At 43.5% G+C, this 18,786-nt stretch overlaps 1 protein-coding gene across 2 annotated transcripts in view; it reads right to left on the bottom strand.

Moving 5' to 3' along the window:
* LOC126190781 (leucine-rich PPR motif-containing protein, mitochondrial-like) overlaps window positions 1–18,786 on the bottom strand; it is a 185,958-nt gene that overhangs the window by 84,865 nt on the left and 82,307 nt on the right. For both annotated transcript variants that reach the window (XM_049931322.1, XM_049931323.1), the window contains exons 7-8: window positions 15,742–15,955; window positions 6,871–7,083 (exon numbers count right to left, since the gene is read on the bottom strand). In XM_049931322.1, coding sequence (XP_049787279.1) covers window positions 6,871–7,083; window positions 15,742–15,955 — 427 coding nt within the window. The remainder of the gene's footprint in view (window positions 1–6,870; window positions 7,084–15,741; window positions 15,956–18,786) is intronic.

Here is an 18,786-nt window from a genome sequence, read left to right as displayed (position 1 = left end):
TGGGGTCTGCACCCACACACTAACACTACCATCAGCTCTTACCAACTAAAATTGGGACTCAACTGACAAGTTCACAGTTTTCCTGTTGTCTAGGATCCAACTGATATGGTCACAAGCCCAGAAGAGGCGCTGCATGTGATGTCATTCTGTTAGCAAAGGCACTCGCATTGGTTACCTGTTCCCATAGCCGATTAATGCTACATTTTGCCACTCTGTCCTACTGGATATGCTTGTCATACATACCACATTGATTTTGGAGGTTATTTCATGTGCAGTGTTGCATGTCTGTTAGCACCGACAACTTTGTGCAAACACTCCTGCTCTTGATTATTAAGTGGAGGGTGTTGGCCACTGCATTGTCCATGGTGAGAGTTAATGCCTGAAATTTGCTATTCTCGGCACACTCTTGACACTGTGGATCTCGGAATACTGAATTCCCAAACTATTTCCTATATCAAATGTCTCGGGCATCTATGAATCACCTGAATACAAATGATGGCTCCACCAATGCATTGCCCTTTTATATCTTGTGTACGTGATAGTGCTGCCACCTGCATAAATGCATATTGCTATCCCATGACTTATGTCACCTCAGTGTAAGTTCATAAACAGTTCCACAGTTCCATTTTCTGTTGTGGACTTCATCAAAATACTCTTAAGTCTACAATTCAACTACTTACTTTTGTTACCTTAATTTTTCTGTACCATTTGACATATTGTTAATTAATTAACTAATTAATTAATACTTTCAGAAAAATTCTTTAATTGCAATATGGTGCTCACTCGTGTAAACAAGGAGAATCACGTGGCAGAGGAAAATTAGTGTCCAACTACTTTTATAAATTTGTAACATTTTCTGTAATGCAGAATTTTATTAGTTCTTGTAATAAATCAAAAATAGTAATTTACAACCTAGCCATTTTTCAAAGTATAATGTACCGGGTGATCAAAAAGTCAGTATAAATTTGAAAACTGAATAAATCATGGAATAATGTAGATAGAGAGGTACAAATTGACACGCATGCTTGGAATGCCATGGGGTTTTATTAGAGCCAAAAAATGACAAAAGTTCAAAAAAATGTCCGACAGATGGCACTTCATCTGATCAGAATAGCAATAATTAGCATAACAAAGTAAGACAAAGCAAAGATGATGTTCTTTACAGGAAATGCTCAATATGTCCACCATCATTCCTCAATAATAGCTGTAGTCGAGGAATAATGTTGTGAACAGCACTGTAAAGCATGCCCGGAGTTATGGTGAGGCATTGGCGTTGGATGATCTCTTTCAGCATCCCTACAGATGTCGGTCGATCATGATACACTTGCGATTTCAGGTAACCCCAAAGCTAATAATCCCACGGACTGAGGTCTGGCGACCTGGGAGGCCAAGCATGACGAAAGTGGCGGCTGAGCACACGATCATCACCAAACAACGCGCGCAAGAAATCTTTCACGCGTCTAGCAATACGGGGTGGAGTGCCATCCTGCATAAACATCGTATGTTCCAGCAGGTGTTTATCAGCCAGGCTGGGGATAATGGGATTCTGTAACATATCAGCGTACCTCTCACCGATCACAGTAGCAGTTACAAAACCAGAATCACGCATTTCCTCGAAGAAAAAAGGCCCGATAACGGTAGATGTGGTAAATCCAACCCATACCGTGACTTTCTCATCATGCAATGGAGTTTACACGACAGTTCTAGGATTTTCGGTAGCCCAAATTCTGCAGTTGTGGACGTTGACAGACCCTCTGAGTGTGAAATGAGTTTCGTTGGTCCACAACATGTTACTCAACCAATCGTCATCTTCCGCCATCTTTCTAAACGCCCACCCCGCAAATGCCCTCCGCTTCACTAAATCACCAGGTAACAGTTCATGATGCCGATGGATTTTGTACGGATAGCATCGGAGGGTACGCCTAAGTGCCAACCAAACAGTAGTGTATGGAATGCCAGTGCGACGTGCAGCTGCACGAGCGCTGACTTCCCCGTGCATAGACAAACCCGCTACAGTGTCCATTTCTTCCTGAACTGTCTCAGCAGCATTATGCCTTGTGCTCCGTCGGCCACCACAGGGTCTATTGCCTAAACAACCCGTGGCTTCGAACTTCGAAAGCATTCTCGCCACAGCTGCATTTGCCAACGAACCTTTACCTGATTGAATCCCTTCCTATGGCGATAGGATCATAACGCTGAACTAGCACATTCCCCATTCTGATAATACAGCTTCACTAAAAGCGCCTTTTCAGGTAACATCAACATGCTGCGACTGCTGGCGCATCTGATTCTCTCTCTGAATACAGCTCCTTTTATACACGATTGTCATGCACAGTCTCTGACGTTTTGCTGTCCAGCGCCATTTGTCGGACATTTTGTGAACTTCGTTTTTTTGGTTCTAATAAAACCCCATGTCATTCCAAGTATGTGTGTCAATTTTTACCTCTCTATCTACATTATTCCGTGGATTGTTAAGTTTTCAAATTTATACTGACTTTTTGACCAGCCGGTAGTTTCCAAAATAACAATTTGTTCCTATGCCAGTCTTTATAAGTTGAGACTGCCCATGAAATATCAGTCCGCGGTTAGGGAGCCAACAAGTAACATCTATGCTGGATGTGCTCCTGTTATTTGACTCAGATTTATTTTACGTACATTCTGCATGTGAGAATATATGCTCTGGAAACTGCGAAGCTCTTTAACTTTAAATACTTCTGAGTGAATTCAGTATGTAAAATTAATGAATATTCTTCTGAACTATGTTGTGATTGTCAAGAGTATATAAGGTTATGTCATAGAAACCAGCTGTTGTTGGACTCAGTTATTTGTGTGCTGGACTCACCTAAATCAGATACTGAAGTATAATACATTTAACAATTTGCTAAAGGACTACTAAATGTGAACTGTTTTGTTTTTTTGATAGTTCATGTTTATCTATTTCGTGTCTTTATTCAACCATTAACTTCATCACTGTCATTATGTGTGCTGTCCTGGACAATTGGACCAATAATTTGTAGTGTATAAACTGGCCACCATAATTAACACTTCGCTGTCCGCACGTCTTGTACAAATCTATTCACTTGGCGCTGGAAGCGCTAAGTCAGATTACTTGGCTTTTTGCCGGCCTTTCTTGGCATTATGGGGAGATTATAAATTGTTAAGTTTTACTAATCTCATCATTAGTTCTCATCAGTTCTCAATCCTGTTCCCCTACTTTCATGAAATTTTGAAGATATATGTACGTAAATAAATATAAAATTTGTTTGTTTGTTTGTTTCATATATTATTTATTTGCATTGTCTTTGGTACTTAGTATTTCTCTTTCATATGATATGAAGCAAAACAGTCTCCAAGATGTAACGCAACTCCACAAGACTTGCGCATTAAGTTTGGTGTTTTTTTTTTCAACATGCATAGCACTTTCTTTGTTTTCGTTTATTTGTTTCGGAAATAAGTATTAGGTGGTGTTGCCTCATGTGACCGGAAAGTCTGTCAATTGGATCATGACGAGATGTATGCGATGTAGTGTTAACCTCCAAGTTTTGCTCATCAGCAGGTACATGGTCTTTTATCCACAAATCAGACACTTTCAATAAAAAATTATGAAATTGGAAACTCTTATGTTCTGTACTGAAATATTAACTTGTACAAAATGCATTAAATAATGTGCAATTAAAGAGGTACATGCAAACCTTTTTTGAACATTTTATAGTTTGTCTGTATATAGGGTACTAACTCAAATATTGGTCTTCCTGATCCACTCCTTTCATGTATTTGTTGTAGTCTCCTTGGTTGCGAGATCTGCCCTTTCATTCCCAGCAATGCCGACATGCCCCAGAACCCAGCAGAAAGCCACCACCTTCCCCAATTGCTGTAGGTGGAGGAGGGCATCCTGGATGGTCTGGACTATTTTATCTGCTGGATACAAATGTTGCAAAGAGTGAAAGGCACTTAGTGAATTGGAACTACGCCTAACCGGAAAATAATCACGGGATAACTAAACCTGTGATTCTGGCAGTTTTTTTTTATTGTGTAATTGGTTTTTTTTATTTTAATGGCTGCCTCACTATCTGAGCCACCTGAATCCTTTCCTCCATCCAGTCACTGATTATGTTTGGTACACAATACGATTGGACTTATTAAAATAGCACTGGTGTGGTACTGAGTCATATGTTTTCCAGAAGTAAAGAAATTGATCCACAGCTTTCAGAGTTTCACATGAGGAATGGGTAAGTTGAGTTTTCACAATATCATTGACTACCATGTGTTTTAGAATATTAGAACATATTCTGAGTTCAAGCACAATAATGTATCTTGAACAGAATGACCCCTTCCACAACATCCAACATGGATTTCGAAAACATCATGTTCCTCTCTCTCCTTTTGTGAGTGGAACAGGAAAGGGAATGAGTAGCAGTAGTACAAGATACCCTCTGCCATGCACCATACGGTGGTTTGCAAAGTATTTGTATAGAAGTAGATCATTGGAGTTAATAAACTGCTGAAACTGAACAAGGCTCCAGGGCTCAGTTGAATTTTGTATCAGAAACTGAACGAAGCTCCAGGGCTCAGTTGAATTTTGTATCAGATTTTGTGCAGGATTTTTCTACATTTTCTTTGAGTGTCAGTCAAAGTGGCATTATGTACTGTAGAGATCATTCATATCGTTTTAGTTTTCAAAGCTCTCCATACCTGTGCGAGTACTTCACCTTTCCGTCGATGAGAAGTTTCAAACACATTGACTTTTGCGTGCTTTAATTTGTCCAGAAACCCTCTATTTTGCCATATCGTTCCACAAACTCGAATTTTCTTTCCAAGTAACTTCTCTGCAAGTTCTACACTGTTATAATAATTATTCGTGTAGAGGTGATGCCACTTTCCATAAGAAGGTGTCAACAGTTCCATCACTGTAGTTGCCAAAGGCTGTCCAGGACCAGGATATATCTTGAATGAGGAAATGTTTCCTATACTCTAAACACACAGCATCTGAATGAATATGCTATATTTCCTAATTTCTGACTGATTGTAAACCTTAAAATTTAACTGTCCATGCCACGGTATCATTCCTTCATCAATTGAGATACAAAATTCAACTGAGCCCTGGAGCCTTGTTCAGTTTCAGCAGTTTATTAACTCCAATGATCTACTTCTATACAAATACTTTGCAAACCACCGTACGGTGCTTGGCAGAGGGTATCTTGTACTACTGCTACTCATTCCCTTTCCTGTTCCACTCACAAAAGGAGAGAGAGGAAAATGATCAGCTATATGCACCAGTGAGAGCTTTGATTTCACTTATCTTGTCTTCTTGGTCCTTGCAAGAGGTGTATGTTGGTAGCAGCAGGACTGTTCTGCAGTCTGTCATAAATGTTGCTTCTCTAAACTTTCTCAATAGTGTTTTGTGAAATGAATATCTTCTTCCCTCCAGCAATTCCCTTCAAAGTTTACAAAGCACTTCTGTAATACTAATGTGCTGATGAAACCAATCAGTAACGAATCTAGCAGCATGCCTCTGAACTTGTACAATTTCTTCCTTTAATACTACCCAGTGGAGATTCCAGACACAAGCAGTACTCAAGAACGGGTAGCACAAATGTTCTGTATGTGGTATCATTTATACACATGTTACATTTTCCAAGAATTCTTCCAGTACAACACAGTCAGCCATTTGCCTTCTCTACAACCAACCTTACTCTGACCTTTAATTATGGATAACTTTTTAAGTTGATTAGTTTTCAGAAAACAAACAGATTACCGGACAGAGGACTTTCTAATGAATGGTGTCATTACTCTGCAAATACTGATTAGCTCATTCGGATTTCACCATTACGTATTCTAATAACAATTTTGGTTAACAGGTACTTATCCTTCCATGTTTGCTTCTTCCTGACATGGGCCATACCATCAGTATTTCTAACAGATGAATCAAGTCTTACAGGTTCAATTTCGATTTCTGTAGAAGACAGCACTTCGAACTTGTTGGTTAGGAGGCTACGTCTACTATCTTGAGTTGTTCCTGGTCCCTGCTTCCACTGCAGTGGGAAGTGACAAACCACTCAACAGTCAAACTGACTGCATGTAGAGGAGACAGTATCCACAGGAGACGATTTTACTTCAAGTACCTTCAGTAGCTATGTTGCATGTCTCTCTGTAGCCCACCCAGCACATCCATTCCCAGCAGCTTCCAGCCTCTTGCAAACAGTCAGGGTGATTTCCAGCTATTGACAAACAGCAACTAACTCCTCCTATGCTCAGAAAAAGCATTCACTATCTACCTGCATTGTAATTGGTGTAATGTTTTTCTGAAAATTACACAAATAACTTTAACGAAAATTACTATTCCTCTTTCAACATACGGATCTATTATGGTGGAAGGATTATAAGTTCCTTGTAAGAACTGAGGTGATCCCCACCAAAGAAAGTGATTTTTCTTTTATAACAAGAGAAACACATGGGCTTAAGTTTACTGATTGAAGTCTTGAACAAACATGAAAATAGCATAAATTTACAACATTTGCAAATAATTTACATGAAGAAACTAAATGGAACATGATATGGAAGTCACAAAATGCATGGAGCACACTATTATGACAAAATGATTGACTCCGTTAGAGATATATTTACTTTGCAATCATCGTCAGATCTGATGGTATAGCGGCAAGGCACGTGCTTGGAAACCAAAAGGTTGTGGAACTGAACCCCATTTAGATTACGGAATATTACAGTCTGCCTTTAACCTAGCATTCACCTCTCAATGATTCACCAGGAATGACATATTACTTTGCAAAACAATGTAAATACTGATTCCTGGAAGTTTTTAGATGATAGAAATTAATGATTCCTTAAATTGAAACAAGAAGTTTTACTCACATAACTCCTGAATATATTGTAGACAACCAAGTCTCAGAAGTACAGCTAGCAGCGGGTCCATAATTGCAGAAAGTTTAAGTCCAAGATCTTGTAGTTTACGCACAAGTTGAACTGGATCTGACAGTGAGCAATATGGGAGAACATAATCTTGCAATGTGTCTGAATCTGGGCTCACCCCCAACTCTTTCATCTGTGACAGAATATTAAAAACTCCTGGAAAACGACCACACATGTTTGACAATTATAATATGTTTCAAAATTGTCGAAGAAGAGGCTGATCATATTGAAATCATCACATAACTAATTACAAAAATGAAATATTAAAGTTTACATTACAATGGCATGGAGGAGGTTGAAAGGGGGAGGGGGAAGGAGGGGCACGAGGAGGGGAAAAGGAGTGGGGAAAGCGAGAAGCCTCCATATTCCTTTGCTAATTCACATAGGATACACTTTTAAATATTGTGAAATACACTGAAGTGTGTCCTGGGTAATTTTCATCTGTTTGTCTCAATACGTCTTCACAATGCTTGCAACAGTAGAATAATTCAGAAATTTGCTTATTCATTTATTTTTTAACAACTGTAAAGCATTTTCAAACTGGTCCCAGTATAGAAAATGTGCTGGGATTTAACAGATACACTCATGCTGTGATATGTCATTCAACAACAGAAATAATGGTTATTGTTCCCAATAGTAAAGTTTATTTGCCAATAGCACCAGTATGTACCACGAATAAAAGGTCTGGGTGCCTCATACCTATACCAATAGGTTCTCAAATTCTTACTCAGTTGTTTTATTTATTTACAAAAGACAGGGATTTGCAGATGGGGAATGAAGGGTTAAATCATGCAGTATCTACAACATGTAGAACTCTATATCAGGGTGTATGTACTACTAAATTAGTAAATTATTATTTTACACACATTGGTATAAAAATAACCATCACAATAGGCACAAGAACATGTAAAATTAAACTATTTATGGGAATGTAAATTTAATGACACTTGGACAATGTCTAAATAGTTTAATTTTGCATGTTCTTGTGCCTATTGTGATGGTTATTTTTATACCTGTGTGTGTGTGTGTGTGTGTGTGTGTGTGTGTGTGTGTGTGTGTGTGTGTGTAAAAACAGGAATTGAAATGCAGCAACAAGGCAACATACAACAGCCAATACTGTGTGGATTTAGCAGAGAGCTTTGAAGCAGAACATTTCTAACATCCATGATCAGGTAAGTGATAACTGGAGATAGTGGAAAGTTTGTGCAAAATAATAATATTTGAGGATACACAGATGCACATAAATGAAGACAGAATGGTGAGAGTAATGAAAGAAAGGGAGAATAACAAAGTAATATAGTTCGAATTTTATCAGAGAAAGGTAATGTTGTTGGGATAGTTCACCGAATACCTGTCAGAGGTTTAGTCAAGGACAGGAGAGGAGGGGTGGAGAGGGGACAGAGGGTGGTGTGAAGAAGGTGAGTGAGAGGGGAAGGACTGGAGTGGTAATGTGTATTGGTTGGTTGGTTTGGGGGATTAAAGGGACCAGACTGCTACGGTCATCGGTCCCTTGTTCCAAGACTTGAAAACACCAACAGAGAGTAAAAACGAAAAATGGAAAAGATGACAGACGACACAGGGCAAGAGAAACTGAGACAAAGACCAGACAAAACGAATTAAAATCACACAGAGTGTGACGGTGGTTGGCCGACCATAGAGGAAAAAAAAAAAAAAAAAAAAAAAAAAGGAAAAGCCAACCACCGAGAAACATATTAAAAACTCAGTCTAAAACTGTAGGCCAAAGGCCAGAATCAACACTAAATAAACATAAACACTTACAGCAAATGATAAAAGCCCCCTGCCCGAATAAAACGCAAAACTAAGCCTGCTATGGTGGAGTCATTTGTTAAAAGGGCAGGGAGCGTATCAGGCAGCACAAAGTCTGCCTGAGCACAGTGAAAAGAGTACACTCCAACAGAATGTGGACCACCGTGAAGGCCGCCCCACAACGACAAAGAGGCAGGTCCTCACGAAACAGTAAATAACTGTGCGTCAATTGGGTGTGGCCATTGCGGAGTCGACAAAGGACGACTGAGTTCCTGCGGTTGCCTCATATGGATGACCGCCACACAGTCATCGTCTCCTTTATAACATGGAGTTTATTGGGCATGGTTACATTGTGCCATTCAGCGTTCCAAAGAGCAAAAACTTTTTGGCAGAGGACTGCTCGCAAATCAGTCTCCGGGAGGCCAATGTCCAGAGATGGTTTACTGGTGGCCGCTTTCGCCAGGCGGTCGACATGTTCATTGCCGAGTATCCCAACATGGCCTGGGGTCCAAACAAAGACCACAGAGTGGCCGCAACAGGCAAGAGTATGCAGGGACTCCTGGATAGTCATCACCAGATGAGAATGAGGGAAACACTGGTCGATAGCTCGTAAACTGCTCAGGGAGTTGCTACAGATAACGAAGGACTCACCTGAGCAGGAGAGGATATACTCTAGGGCACGAAAGATGGCGACTAGCTCAGCAGCGAAAACACTGCAGCCAGCTGGCAATGAACGTTGTTCATATTGGTCCCCTAGAGTCACAGCATAACAGACATGACCAGCAACCATCGAACCGTCAGTGTATACAATGCCTGATACGTGGCTAGCATGGAATAAAAGCGGCAGCAGAAGGCCTCCGGAGGGACTGAGTCCTTCGGGCCCCGTGCCAAGTCGAGCCGAAGGCAAGGGCGAGGAACACACCATGGGGGTGTACGCAAAGGGGCCCGGAAAGGAGGTGGAACAGGGAAAACCCCAAGCCCAGAGAGAAGCTCTTTGACACAGACCGCGATCGTACAACCTGAGCGGGGCCGACGTTCTGGCAGATGGACGACCGATTGCGGGAACAGAAGACGATAATTTGGATGCCCAGGCAAGCTAAAAACATGGGCAGCATAAGCAGCCAGTAAATGTTGGTGCCGAAACCGCAGTGGAGGGACACCTGCCTCCACAAGTATGCTGTCCACAGGGCTGGTCCGGAAGGCACCAGTGGCAAGTCGTATCCCGCTGTGTAGTATTGGGTCCAGCACCCGCAACACTGATGGGGATGCTGAATCATAAGCCAGACTCCCATAATTCAGACGGAACTGGATTAACGCCTGGTAGAGCCGTAAGAGGGTAAATCGATCGGCGCCCCAGCTGGTGTGGCTCAAACATCGCAGTGCATTTAGATGCCGCCAACATGTCTCTTTAAGCTGCCGAATATGAGGCAGCCAAGTCAACCGAGCATCAAAAACAACTCCCAAAAACCTATGTGTCTCCACCACAGCAAGAAGTTCTCTGGCAAGATAAAGCCGCAGCTCAGGGTGGACTGTTCGGCGCCAGCAGAAATGCATAACGCAGGTCTTGGCAGCCGAAAACTGGAAACTATGCGTGACAGCCCAAGACTGTGCCTTGCCAATAGTGCCCTGCAGCTGACATTCAGCAGCTGCAGTGCCAATGGAGCTATAGTAGAGGCAGAAGTCGTCAGCATACAGGGAAGAGGAGACAGAAGTACCCACCGCTGCAGCGAGCCCGTTTATTGCAATTAAAAACAGGCAGACACTGAGGACAGATCCCTGTGGTACCCCATTCTCCTGGACTCGGGAGGAACTATATGAGGCTGCGACTTGCACGCGGAAGGTTCAATGCGACAGAAAATTTCGGATGAAAATCGGCAGTGGACCCCGAAAAAGACCCCATCCATGAAGCGTAGAAAGGATGTGATGACACCATGTCGTATTGTACGCCATCCGCATGTCGAAAAAGACAGCGACCAGGTGCTGACGGCGGGCAAAGGCTGTACGGACGGCTGACTCCAGGCTCACCAGATTGTCGGCGGTGGAGCGGCGTTTACGGAACCCACCCTGAGACGGAGCCAAAAGGCCCCAAGACTCCAGTACCCAAGTCAACCGTGGGCTCATCATCCGTTCAAGCAACTTGCAAAGAACGTTGGTGAGGCTAATGGGACGGTAGCTGTCCACCTCCAAAGGGTTCTTGCCAGGTTTCAAATCGGGGATAAGAATACTTTCCCGCCATTGCGACGGAAACTCACCTTCGACCCAAATACGGTTGTAAAGTTCGAGGAGGCGTCGCTGGCAGTCCACTGAAAGGTGTTTCGGCATCTGACAGTGGACGCGATCTGGCCCAGGAGCGGTATCAGGACAAGCGGCGAGGGTACTGTGAAATTCCCACTCACTGAATGGAACATTGTAGGATTCAGGATAGTGGGTGCAAAAAGAAAGGCGCCAAAGTTCCATCCGCTCTTTAATGGAGCGGAAGGCCAGTGGGTAATTGGAAGAAGCGGAACTCAGAGCAAAATGCTCTGCCAAGCTGTTGGCAATTTCGTCGGAGTCTGTACAAACTGCTCCATTCAGTGAGAGCGCAGGGACACTGACAGGGGTCCGATAGCCATAGAGGCGTCGGATCTTGGCCCAGACCTGTGATGGAGAGACATGGAGGCCAATAGTGGACACATACCGCTCGCAACACTCCTGGTTGCATTGGGGAATAAGGCGGCGGGCCCGCGCACCCATCCGTTTGAACGTGATGAGGTGTTCAATGGAGGGATGTCGGTTGTGACGCTGTAGCGCTCGCCGGCGATCTTTAATCGCCTCAGCGATCTCAGGTGACCACCAAGGCACAGTCCTCCGCCGAGGGGACCCAGAAGAACGGGGAATGGAAGATTCTGCGGCAGTAACGATGCTGGTGGCAAGCGAGTGAACCACCGCATCAATGGCGTCATTAGAGAGATGCTCAATAGTGGCAATGGAGGAGAACAAGTCCCAGGCAGCCTTATTCATAGCCCATCTGCTAGGGCGCCCAGAAGAGTGACGCTGTGGCAGTGACAGAAAGATCGGAAAGTGGTCACTACCACACAGGTCGTCATGCACTCTCCATTGGACAGAAGGTAAGAGGCTAGGGCTGCAGATCGAAAGGTCAATGGCAGAGTATGTGCCATGCGCCACACTGAAGTGTGTGAAGGCACCATCATTTAAAATTGAAAGATCGAGCTGTGCCAATAAATGCTCAATGGTGGCGCCTCGACCTGTTGCCACTGACCCACCCCACAGAGGGTTATGGGCGTTGAAGCCGCCCAGTAACAAGAAAGGTGGCGGCAATTGGGCTATCAGCGCAGCCAGGACATGCTGCGCGACATCACCAGCCGGTGGAAGGTAAAGACTGCAGATGGTAACAGCTTGTGGCGTCCACACCCGAACAGCGACAGCCTCTAAAGCTGGTTGTAGAGGGACAGACTCGCTGTGAAGAGAGTTAAGGACATAGATGCAGACTACACCAGACACCCTTTCATAAGCTGCCCGGTTCTTATAATAACCCCGATAGGGTTCGCATTGATGGAAACCAGGTTTCCTGAAGAGCAATGCAGAAGAAAGGGTGAAGGCTGATAAGTTGTCGGAGCTCAGCTAGATGGTGGAAGAAACCACTGCAGTTCCACTGGAGGATGATATTGTCCATGGCTGAGAAAGGCGAGAAGGGACTGGGAAGGCAGATTACGCCGCTGGGACACCTGCTGCCTCCCATTGAGCACCTGTGCTAGTGCTATCCATGATGTCTGAGGGACCCGCGAGATCGAGGTCCTCAGCGGATGCCAGAATCTCCACCTCGTCCTCAGACGCAGAGCTTGTAGGAAGTGGTGGGACGGGTGCCACCGCAATGTCGTTATTCTTGGGGACTTTATTCTTTTTCTGCTTCTCTCGCTGTGCCTTCGGTGGTTCAGACTTGGAGGGCTTCACAGGGTCAATCACAGGGCCGGACGACGACCGTGAGGCCCTACAACCAGGGACTGGTGGTTGTTTCAGCCACTTGCGGGTGTCCGCCTTTCTGCTGGTCGGAACTTGCGAAGGGAGGTCCCCAAGGGACCTCTTTCTGGTGAGAGTAGCCGAAGAAGTCTTACTCTTCTCTGGCTGGGAAGGGGGAACTAATGTCCCCGATGGTTGGGGGTGGGGGGTGGGGGGAGTGGGGGGGTGTTTTGCTCCTGAAGTAGATGGAGCAGGAGCAACAGGGTGTGAAGTGCCCCCCACAATCAAGGGGGCCAGTGGATTTTGACGAATCATAGATCCAACTGGACGGGACGACACAGGAGATGGGAGAACCGTCATAGCAGGAGCAGCGTAGGTCGATGTCATTGGCACAGGATGGAGCCTCTCGTATTTCCGTTTAGCCTCGGTGTAGGTCAGGCGGTCCAGGGTCTTATATTCCATTATCTTCCTTTTTTTCTGGAATATCCTACAGTCCGGTGAGCAGGGGGAATGGTGTTCTCCGCAGTTAACACAGATAGGAGGCAGGGCACATGGAGTATTGGGATGAGAAGGACGTCCACAATCTCGACACGTGATGCCGGAAGTACAACGGGATGACATGTGCCCGAACTTCCAGCATTTAAAACACCGCATCGGAGGAGGGATATATGGTTTCACATCACAGCGGTAAACCATCACCTTAACCTTTTCGGGTAGGACATCACCCTCGAAGGCCGAGATGAAGGCACCGGTGGTTACCTGATTATCCCTCGGACCCCGATGGACGAAGTGAACACCTCGTTGTTCTAGGTTGGCGCGTAGTTCATCGTCGGACTGCAGAAGAAGATCCCTGTGGAATATAATACCCTGGACCATGTTGAGACTCTTATGGGGCATGATGCTAACTGAAACATCCCCCAACTTGTCACAAGCGAGCAACCTCCGTGACTGGGCAGAGGATGCTGTTTTGATGAGCACTGAACCAGAGCACATTTTGGACAAGCCCTCCACCTCCCCGAACTTGTCCTCTAAATGCTCCACAAAAAACTGGGGCTTGGTCGACATAGACGATTCCCCATCAACTCGCGTACACATGAGGTACCGGGATGAATTTTCTCCACTGGCTTCTTGAGCCATATGTTCCTCCCATGGAATGGCCAGGGAGGGAAATGATATTGGTTTGTACTTCTTATCGTTGAGGTTAGATCTCGATCGCTTAGAGACTGCTGGTGGAGGCCTACCAGCGAGAGATGATGTACCATGCTTCATTGCGGGTCATCCGCCCTGATGCCACCCATTCCGACCAGGGGCTCTCCCAACGGGCGCCACCCAGCCACAGCAAAGACCACCTGGAAGGATGGCCTTTGCCGGGAGTCCCGATGCCCCAGAGGGATAGGCATATACTCCTCGGCATACGTGGGGAGGTAGCAGCTCAGGCATCAGCAGTGCGATCCCTGTGTAGTCAGGGGCTACCACCAAGAGGGTACATGACGACCCCACCACAACGGACTGGCTACCGTGCTGGTTGTCGGGTGTCGAATATCCATTAATAAATGGAGCACAGATGGAAATTCACAATGGAGGGAATGTAGGCTACCCGGAACACACTGCAGCCGATGTGGCCGGAAGCTCAGTGTCAGTCCAACTCCATGACAAAAATGAATATGGCAGATCTTAAAGCAAGATGGATATAGAATGCACCACGTAAGGCGTCCTTCCCCAAATGGTACGCACTAATGGAAAAATTTGGAAATAGAGTGGTCAAACCCCTTAGGGGACCATCGCATTAAGGCCGAAATGTTTGAGATACCTTTTAGTCACCTCTTACGACAGGCAGAAATACCGCAGGCCTATTCTTATCCCCGAACCCGCAGGGGCCGGTAATGTGTATTGTTTTCACGTAAGAGATTGGTAATTTTAATATCAAGAGATAAATATTACTATATGGATTGCCCGCAAGTTACACATCTGATTGTTTTCAGTACACGAAAATATAACACAATGTTAATAAAACAGATACTGAGGAGCTCAGCTACAACAGTCTCTGCATAGTAGGGATTGGTGCTAACAAACTAGTGTCTGGGCAAGCAAATGCCACTTACATTCAGCTGCCAACATACATTATGAACACAGATCCACTGAAGGAGAGGTATCTGGCAAGTCATAGACACCATCTTGGAAAATAGAGATGGTTGTGGTTCCATACCCTACTGGAACTCGGTCCCAGAAATGACATTGTTAGCACAATGCTTGTCAGTGTATAGATTATCAGTGTCAACAATTAACACGCCTGTTGGGAGGGGGGGGGGGGGCAGGGGGAGGGACATTAACTACATCAAGTGGCACATGTAAACCATAACAACAGATAACAAGTTAGCAGAATGTTGCGACTTTGAACCACATTACATGGTAATCTAACAGAACACACGGTGCCGAGTAGTCTGTGAAGGATGTAAAGTTGACATGGTGTTGAATGCTGATGTTTCTTCCCACATGTCTGTTAATATGCTATAATGTTGAAGTAACTGACTGCATGCTGACAATTTGCTAGAATCAAAGTTAGACCCTTGTACGTAATGTACATTCTGTGATCAAGAATAATGAGACACTTGATAGCTTTCTTGGAAAGCTTATTTCTAACAGGTATTACTTTATACTGTAGGTTAAAAATTAGCTAATACTACTACAAAATTTTATTTCTTATTGTACACTGTTCATTACTATTTTTTGGCTTTCCAGTTACATTACCATTAAAGCACAGATCACAGTGGTGGTAAAATCTATAAGCTGCACAAAAGACAAAGGTAAGATTAGTGAAAGATTCAATACAGCATTGAAATCTATACAACAAAAAGGAGACATAACTGTCAGTCTAATTGAGACAACACACACACACACACACACACACACACACACACACACACACACACCTGTTGACATTTTATATATGAGATGGGGGGAACAGATGAATCAAATCTTCCATTTTCCATTTGCTTATGCAAGATCAGTCATTATCATAACTGCACTACCAATGGCAGAACCTTCTGTTTTCATAAGCTATTTGGTTTGTAATGTATGCATAGTAATTACCCTTCTCTCCCTTTTCTGTAGCTTCAATGACAAGCAATGGCCAGAAATAGTGTGGGCGAAGAGGCAAAGTGTGTAACTTCATGGCTTTAAAAATACCAAGTGCTATTTCCACCCTCTTTGCAGACAAAGCGACCTCAGCTGCAGTAAGCAGAGCACAACTATTGCGTCCAGTGTTTTCCAAGTCCTCGCAGATGCTTACAATGATGGATGTTTCCTGTAATAAAAACATCACATTAATACATGAAACAATTAGGTAGGTGGCACACTTCAAATATTAAACATGAAACTAGAGAATGGATGACAGCAATTCTTCATTTGGTTGTACTTATATTATTTCTAAAAAGCAGAAAAAGACCGTTTCATCTGACTGACACCAATCCAGCAAAGAGAGAAACTGAAATATGCAAGAAAATTACATCCAGCTTGCTAGACAAAGTCCTAGTGTTACATGAATCAAGAACTCCTAATCAAGATTTGAAAAATGATGAGACTGCTGTACCAGTAGCACACCTCCGTGTTACAGTAACATTATCTGTTTCGAAATCACAATCAATTTGTAAAATTGACAGAGAATCATGCTTTATTTCAACAATATATAAAGCCTGCCAAACACATGAAGCATCCACAAGGGGAGGAGGAAACAAAATGAAACTTCACAGGTTGAGAGGGTATCTGATGTTATTTCAGTGATCACAAAAATCAAGTCAAATTTACAAAGAACAAAGCAGTATGAGTATCAATACAATGTTGCACCCCTATAGCCCAGGTGCATGGAGTGATTCAGTTGAGAAGGCTGTCATAAGCTACTGTATATTCTCCTGAGGGAAGCCGGCCCAAAGCTATCATAACTAGTCCTCGATGAAGATACTGACACTGTGATGGGAGTTGACGTCTGAGCCTTGTCAGCTACAGGAGTACCTCAGCACCACACAGAGTGTTCATACAGACATGAAGAATGTGTGGACAAGCAGTGTCTTTCGCTCGAGAGGCATATCTTGCCAGGTCGCTGCCATACTTGCCGATAACAGTCACCCACAATAGCACTGAACCATGACTCTGCTGAATACAATGCAACACCATTCGTCTGCAGTCCATGTTTCCCAGTCGAGAGAGCATTTCAAAACGCAGAGACATGGTGTCAACAGCAGTGTAAGCGTGGGACTTTAATTATCTAGTCTGGCTGCTGCTGGTCTTCAACCGATGGCACGAGATGACACAGATGTTGTAGAGGGTCCATTACTTGTCCTCTAGTGACAGCTACAGAGGTGATGGGTTTTACAATGTGCTTGGTGCACCGTTCAGCAATCTTCCTTTGTGGTAGTCAGATGTGGTTAACTGGCACCTTGATGACAAGTATGCCTGCCCTCACATTCTCATGCAGTCCAACAATGGACCACTGTCACATCCCAATGCCCCACCAGGGTGTATACGTTGACAAGGAAAAACAATTCCCGGATTTTTCCCGGATTTCCCGGTTAAAAATACACAGTATATTTTCCATTATCAATCCTTTGAATGGTTATGGTTTTATATAAGGATGTACAATTTCCCGGGACTTTAGAAAAAGTAACTCAGGGAAAAAGACATGTTTTGGAAATATCTTTGATGTGCAGCAACATGTACACTCTGTATTTTCGTATTACGAAAGTATACATTGGAATTCCACCAAACACCGCATGTTACTTTCCGAATAATTGAAATCGAGATTTCGATGCGCTTTTGTAAGCCGTTCGTAGCTCATGTCATGTGATCTCGCCAGCCGATGACAGCAGATATTCAGAGCATAGGACATGTGATGTAGTCAGCCAACATCAACATCACTGTTAAGTAGCACGAACACACAAACAGGGGAAGTTAATAGTTTAAATTAATATACATAGTGTTACTACAAGAAAAGCAAAGCTTTCACATATAATATTGGTCTCAAGCTGCAAGAGAAGCTAAGCTTTCGCATATACTGTTGATCTTTCTCACGCGTGTTACACTTTAAGATATATCACACAAATGTGCCAGTAAAATTTTTAATAATGACATAAATGTCTGATCTTCAGGGTTCGAAATTCTTGTAAATGGCTCGTCATCATCAAAGAGTTGATTTTTAAATGAGAGTCAAACGCTCTGTGATTTAATAAATTCATGCTACAGTCTCGCACATAGTTCAACTTACGTAAAAGGATATTTACTTCGAAAGTAACACTTTCTAAACCACTATTCGCAATTTTTTCCCGCGACCTGTTAGAAATAGGTTCATTTCAGCAGTTGCCAGAGAGCGCAGATAACAGGCGACACCGCACTTTGGTAGCTATCATGACGTAGGAAACCCATATGTACATACGTGTAAAACATTGAATGATCATACATTGTGTCATAAAAGAAACAAGACATGAGAGGATACTGCAAAAGCATCGAAATTTCGTGAACCATATAATTAAATGTGCACATTTAAAGTGCATACTTAAAGGGCACATTTGTAAGTACAGATTCCCAATGAAGTAGACCGCGACCTGATATTAAGCTTTTCAGTGTGGTTTTCGGGATGTAAATTTTCTTGGAGCACCAGTACTGTATTACATCATGTTTGGTTCTTTATTGTCGCATAATGCCATACGTGCTAGAAAATTAAAACGTGCACTTGAAATGCAGCGAACAGTTGAAACTAGCCAGTACTGTGGAATTAAACATTTTGTTTCAAATACATTGACTGCCTCTGCGGAAAAGGTTAACAAAAATTTCTTTAGCAAACAGACAAAAATAACTTCATTGTTCCGCAAGGCGATTAATGCTTGACTGTCAGAAAGGTGGAAATATAATAAAATCTGAAACTAATGACATATTTCAGCGTTCCGTAATTATGTGAATGTGTTTTAATTCATTTGATAGCTCCTGGCCACAGATATCCGTTTTGTTTTCATATGACGTGAGAGTAAACGAAGGGGAAACAGCAAAATCACTAAATGTAAACACGGGTCACATGGAGACTACCCGCTATAACTCACACTGCTCTGCGCATCAGCCCCGGATCTACTACATTTGCGAACCGGGTCA

This window comes from Schistocerca cancellata, chromosome 6 (assembly GCF_023864275.1).
Source record: "Schistocerca cancellata isolate TAMUIC-IGC-003103 chromosome 6, iqSchCanc2.1, whole genome shotgun sequence".
In the NCBI taxonomy this organism is placed as follows: domain Eukaryota; kingdom Metazoa; phylum Arthropoda; class Insecta; order Orthoptera; family Acrididae; genus Schistocerca; species Schistocerca cancellata.
This window is presented reverse-complemented; position numbering and strand designations above follow the sequence as displayed.